Genomic DNA, 6654 nt, shown 5'->3' on the forward strand with positions numbered 1-6654 from the left:
ATTAAACTAGTAATTAGAGAAATTTAATACATGTATATATATAAATATATATAAAAAATATAAAAATAGTATAGTTAAATATAATAATAATGGTATATTTATTATCAATAACTAGTAATCAAATGAAAAAATATTTCAGCTCATTTTTAATACTATTTAGGTATTCTTTGAGTGGGTTTTAATTTTGCCACTCAAGGAACTTAAGTTTGACATATATTTTAGAGTATTTTTATTTTAAAATAATTTTTAATAAAACGAATTTTAGATTGCATTCTATGAATATTTCTCAATAAAATTAATTAAAATTAAATTATATCCTCTAAATATTGTAATATATTTTTTACATATAAAAATTAATAAATAAAGCTTACTTCTTTTATTTTTCATTAAGCTTGAGACGAGTGGGTCCCTAAAATACTACCTCGATAGAGATGATATTGTATTAACTGCCAGATCATCAATAAAGCTGAGATAATTTTTTCTATCATCTTATTATAGTATTTTAATTTATTAAAATATGTTGTTACAAATTAAGTTTTATATAATATAAACTTCTTTTATTATGCTTTATGACTTAGCCAATTGTTAGCTTTTGAGAAAAAGATCTTAATAGCTAAGTTACAACTTAAAAAACTATAAATATATGTCAGGTAGTAATTTCAAGTCATTTGTGTAGTGTCACCTACACAAAGTTTTGCGTTTCATAATCTTAAATGACATTGATTCACCAAGCTTAAATCTTATTTTATATCATTTAAGACTTATGTTTAAAATAATATTTTCTATCTTCTTGATATTATTCATAAAATTTACTATTTTAACTATAAATTTTTTTCTACAAAATAGTATGACAATTGAGAGTGTTAATTTAATTATTCTTGCTCTTGAATTAATGATTAATAACACTGAATCTGGAGAGTTACCAAAAGGTCAAAGTATGCAATATGATTATACTATACCAGATGATATATATGGTCCTTTAAGCATGACAAATCAAATATGGATTTATAGTTCAAATGGAAAATCTATTGATACAACTTGTGGAGCAAATCTTGTTGAATATGAACACGATGATGGTGATAATGTAAGACATAGATTGACTACTCTATTAAATTTATATCATAATCGTATTCTAAATTTGCGTGCAAGATTTGTTAGAATAGTGTTTGGTTCTTATGCTATTGAGTTTATGGAAAAGAATTCTGCACATAGATTACCACAAATTCAAAATACTATATTCAATAATTTACATGATTGTAGAATTGATCTCACTACTTTAATTAGTAATATGCCTTACAATTCCTTAAAAGCTACTGAATTTTTATTATCACCAAATAAGAAAGCTTATTTATATTTACATTTAAATTGCATTCTTGCTTTATATGTAAGAAATGTTATAAAATGGTATAAAGGATCTTCAAATTTTAAAAACTGTGAATTTAAGATAGAAATGGATGGGAATATTGTACTGTATTCTGATAATTCAATTATGGTTTGGTCTCCTAATATATATTGTAATAAGAAGAGAAATTGTGATATAGTAAAAACATTTCTTTCTCTTCAAAGTGACTGTAATTTGGTATTATATGAATCCCATCAAAAAACATTTTTAAAACATCCTAAATTGAAGGTATTGTGGGCTTCAAATACAAACCCATGCAATTAATTGTAATTTATTTGCTATGCCCTTTGCAAATTGAGAGAAAACTGTGATAATTTGTGTCAACAATTCTCAAAAGAAATAAAAACTCTACCTACTTCAATTTCTCCCTTAGAGAAACTCCTTAATAATCGGTTTCTAAATTTTTTGAGATGTAGTTGAGCTCTATTTTCCCTAGAAAGTATTTTCAGGTTCTGTATAGATTTGCAGTTTAAGGGTAATTTTGAAGTTAAAAGTGAAGAACCCTAGAAATATTTCTCTTTCGATTCTAACGCTACATTCTCACGGCGATCGGGCTGCGCACAACGTGCACTCCATCTTCCCAGGTGAGATCCGAGAAGCTTCCATTTCGGCGCTTGGGGATCCGCCGTTATGGATCCCTTGGCGGAGACGATGACGCTGTAGGTCAGCTTCTGTCCGGCGCTTGTGAAGCTCAGCTTGCTGGGAGATCGAGATTCCTTTGGCGCTTCCAACGGAAGCGGTGTAGGTCGCGCTGGGATTTCCCACATTGGTCACTGTCCTCTCCACCGTCTTGCTGGATCCATCCAAGAGGACTGCGATGGAGGGATAGTTGAGGCTGAAAGAGGTGTCGTTCTTGGGGCATTTGCTGCTACTGTCGCCTGTGATGTTTTGGATTTGCTTGGAGGTATAGCCCGAGTTACAGAGATAGGTGATATAGTCGAGAGGATCAGTGTCGTAGACTAGTCCTGGATCGACTGCTTTTGCTGGTTGGATCTCACCGTTTCCAACGTCGAAAACAGTCGCTGCCTTGTTAGTGCTTGGATCGATGATTGTTTTGTTGGTGTTGTCTTTGGTGATAGCTGCCAAGAACACTCTTGAGTCTCCAGTTTTATTTTGTTTTCTCTCGACTTACCTGTGGTCATGACTGCTGATTTGATCGCCGCAGGACTCCATGTTGGGTGAATGGATTTCAAGTAAGCGATGGTGCCACTGACGTGAGGGCACGCCATGGAAGTTCCAGAGAGAAAAGTGTACTCCACGAACACTTCCTTTCCATTGTCAGTGTCGGGGATATTGCTTGGCCAAGCTGCTAAGATCTCGACTCCTGGAGCGGTAACGTCCGGCTGCAACGCGAGATAAGTCACAAGCTTCATGGTATGTCTTTTGAGTACCTTGATGATATCCGGACTGATTGTGTGTGGACCTCTTGACGAAAACTCCGCTACGACAGGTGCTGGCTTGTAAGGAATCGTTGTTCCTCTGAGAATTCGTGATTTACGACTGCACAGAAACCACGAGGCCGAGAGTAAGTTTCCATCACCTTTTGATCATCTGTTATACTTACTTGGCTGCTATTTTAGCATCCTCGTTGATCTCCCTGTCGATTGTACTGGCACCGACTGTGAAGATCCAGGGAGCACCGTTGGACACCGATCCAGTAAATGGTCCAGAGTTTCCACCAGCGCAAGAGACCATGATCCCTCTTTCGACGGCGTGATAGGCACCAATCGCAATGACGTCTACGCTGTAAACTGCGGGATAGCCTCCGAGTGAGATGGACAGGACATCCACGCCGTCGTTGATGGCATCGTCGAAACCCGCAGCGATGTCAACCTCCTCGCAGCTATCCGTCCAGCAGACTTTGTACATGGCGATCCGAGCATTTGGAGCTCCTCCTCGGGCCGTGCCAGGAGCGAGTCCTCTCTTACTCGCGTGTGGAACCAGGCTTCCAGCAGCTGTCGACGACGTATGAGTTCCATGTCCAACCGAGTCTCTCGAGTTCTTGTATGGACCCGTCGAGACTTTCGCTCCGTTATAGTATCTGGCTCCAACGAGCTTCCTGGTAAGGAGTTCAATCATCACTTTAGTCTAATCTTGTGGCAAACTCTAACACGTACTTGTTGCAGTTGACAGTCTCATTGGCTTTGGTGCCTGGTGGATTGACGCAAGTTCCTTTCCAACGAGCTGGCACAGGTCCCATGTCGGTGTCCTTGAAACTCTCCGACTCTGGCCAGATTCTTACGCACAGTGCAAGTAAGCACATTGAGCTTTTCCGAGCGAGTTTTGTAAGTTACCTGTGTCCAGAAGCCCGACGATCACGTCAGTACTTGGAGATCCAGCGTGACTGCTTTTGGCAGGCATGGCCAGGCCGAGGAAATCCCACGAGTGCGTTGTCAGTGAATGGAGCGTTTTGCTGGGATAGATGTTGAGGACCTCAGGCATTCCTACACAGTGGTCTGTTAAGCAATGACTGGAGATTGTTTCGGCCTCTTGTTCAGTCAGGTATGCCGAGAATCCACTGAAGGCATACTTATAGCTGAAGATGATGGACGAGTGAGCATTCCTAATGATGGAAGACAAATTCTCGGAAGCGTGAGCCTTGCCAAGGCACAAAAGGAATCGATGAAACCTTCCAACAGCTCTGGCAAGTATGTTAACTATTGACAATGTGGTAGGAGTTTGGTGCTCTTTTGGTAGTGCATTTATAAGTATATTGGATACTTCTTAGTTGAGTTGCATACAAGTGAGATAAAAATGGGATTACAACTTTTATTGTCATCCATTTATGAAGTGCAAAATGGATGATCAAATGTTAACTCATTCTCTTAATCTTAAAAGTGTGTGGTTTATCTAAAATGTTCGTTCTTAGTTAGAAGGGATTATATGGAGTGTTATAGCAAATTGGGTTGCAAGTTTATAAAGTTTGACATAAAATTTAATAGGTTGGGCCTATCAAATAAAGAACTTTAGTTATTTTCCATTTTTCTAAATGAAAGGGATGTTATAACGTTCAAATTTATGGCTATGATGTGTTGTATACTATTATTAGTGTAAAGGAATTTTGATATTCATACTCTTAGGTTAACATGAATATGCATATTTCTATATTTAGGGCCTTTACATTTTATAAAGATGTTTGAAATAAGTAGTACTACTCAAACTTAATGACATTTAGCCTTAAAAATTTTAAAACTTTTAACTGATTCGAAAAAAAAAAAGCATTTTTGGGGGTTTTTTTTTATATATTTGAACCCATATGGATCATCTATTGAGTTGTTCTCTTTTGTAACACACGTGGTTTTTACCCTTTATCCTATGGTGATTTACTAGCCTCCTTTAGTATTAGGAGTTAGTCTCTAGGACAAACTCAAAACTTACTAAATATGGAATGCCCCTAGATCGTGAATTTGAACACAGGACGAACACCATTGTATTCAAGCCAATCTTTACATTCTGTAGATATGCTAAATGAACGAATCCAGACACTTTCCATAAATAGTATTTAGGACAAAAATGAGACTAATACAAATAGCGAGGGTGTTTGGCAAACACAGTAAGCTATTATCCAGCGATATTGAGGGACTAATCTTAATATGCGAGGGTTCTTGTTACTAGCAAGTGCAAGATAAAACGAGACAGGAATTATTTACTAGGCTAAGTATGCTTAGTTAATAGCACGTAAGAATTCCGTCCTTATGCTCGTCTGGTCTAAGTACACTAGAAATGCCTAGTTAACTCCACTAGCACAAGAGGGACTGATAAAGGGTCCAACAATACTGACCTCTTGCCATCGTGGCAGTAAAGAAAGAGTGTCCGTAAGGATTGGCTGATAGATAACTTTCGATACCCAAAGTCACATTCGCGACACTCTCCCCCCTAGGGAAGATCGATGTCCTCGTCGATGCATACTCGAGTCTAGAATACCGCCAAGGAAACAACTCTAGAAAAAGTTCGCGGTATTCACACTAGGTGAGAAATGCATTAACTTAAATGAGTTAGGAGGCAACCTCTTTGTCTAACATGGATGTGCTATCACTTAGACACCTTTTGACTGTTGCTAATAAGGAAATGACCAATGGAGTCAACCACCCTTGCTGCTCTAGGTGTCACCCAGCTTACAAAAGTGTGATACACCCCTACCTACAAGGACATAGAGAGAGAAGCTAGCAGCCCCAACCCTCATAAGCAAAGAAACCAAACATGTCAGTAAGGTTTAAATAGATTACTGTACACAGGTAGTTAAAGTTGTTTACACAGTCATGCCCTTATGAACGGAATAAGGAACATCGATAGAGAGGTGGGTTATGTGACCAGTTTATAGTAGCTACCCCATGACTAAAGATTTCACCATGCACACAAAGTGCCAAAGTTAGTCTGCTTATACTAGCCCAAATGCAAAGATCAAAAGATGGACAATATCAAAGTCATAGACAATGATATCGTAGAGACTTAATTATCAGTGAATATATCTTAAATTAGAACATAAAAGTATTCCAAGTAAGTTATCATCCGATAAACTAGTATTATAGTATAGGAACCACCAAGATCATCATTATTGGTAAACATAGGAATCACCATCCAACAAAATTCAATAGCAAATATATCATTAAAGAAACTCAATGATGAAACTTAACTACTGAAGATGGTAGATAGTATGCCAAACAACTTACTAAAGATAACTCAAAGAACATAAAATATCATCGACTAACAAGCAAAATACCCGCGAATGTATCACTTGAAGGAAATAACATCCCAATCTATCATAACAAACTTGAGCAATAATCAACAAAACAGAATGAATGCGGTAAAATCAACAAACATTCATTCATGCTAACTATCGCACTATGCCATTTGAATAGATCCAAGTCAACAATATCGAAGAACTAGAGTTGCTCAAGCAAGTGTCAGCAACATCCTACTGATGTCTCAAACCCAATAAACTAATCTAGAGCAGACCACAAAAATCATGTGGTATTGCGGAAAAGCCACAAGCCATCAAAGAGAATAACTAACTATCATGAAGATCATCAATCATCCCATCAATGAAGAGATGTATAATCATCGTTAAAGAAAAAATCCACCATTCTGAAGAACAACAAATCATTTTATATCAATAACAATCAAATAAAACCTTTTTGGTAAGGATAATCAACTATCCTAGATAATAGTCAATCATCACCAATGATTACCAAATGCAAATACCAATTTTAATATCGAAGCTAACAAGCTAAAATGCCTTCCCTAACAACTTT

General features: G+C 37.0%; 1 protein-coding gene across 1 annotated transcript; it reads right to left on the reverse strand.

Annotated features, from left to right (window-relative positions):
• Positions 1–1942: 1942 nt before the first annotated feature.
• On the reverse strand, positions 1943–3481 carry LOC9653595 (subtilisin-like protease SBT4.14). The gene is given in 3 exon segments (XM_024659540.1): positions 1943–2371; positions 2374–2881; positions 2967–3481. Coding segments are annotated over 3 exon segments (1452 nt in total).
• Between the last annotated feature and the right edge of the window lie 3173 nt (positions 3482–6654).

Source organism: Selaginella moellendorffii, unplaced genomic scaffold (assembly GCF_000143415.4).
Source record: "Selaginella moellendorffii unplaced genomic scaffold, v1.0 SELMOscaffold_69, whole genome shotgun sequence".
Lineage (NCBI taxonomy): Eukaryota > Viridiplantae > Streptophyta > Lycopodiopsida > Selaginellales > Selaginellaceae > Selaginella > Selaginella moellendorffii.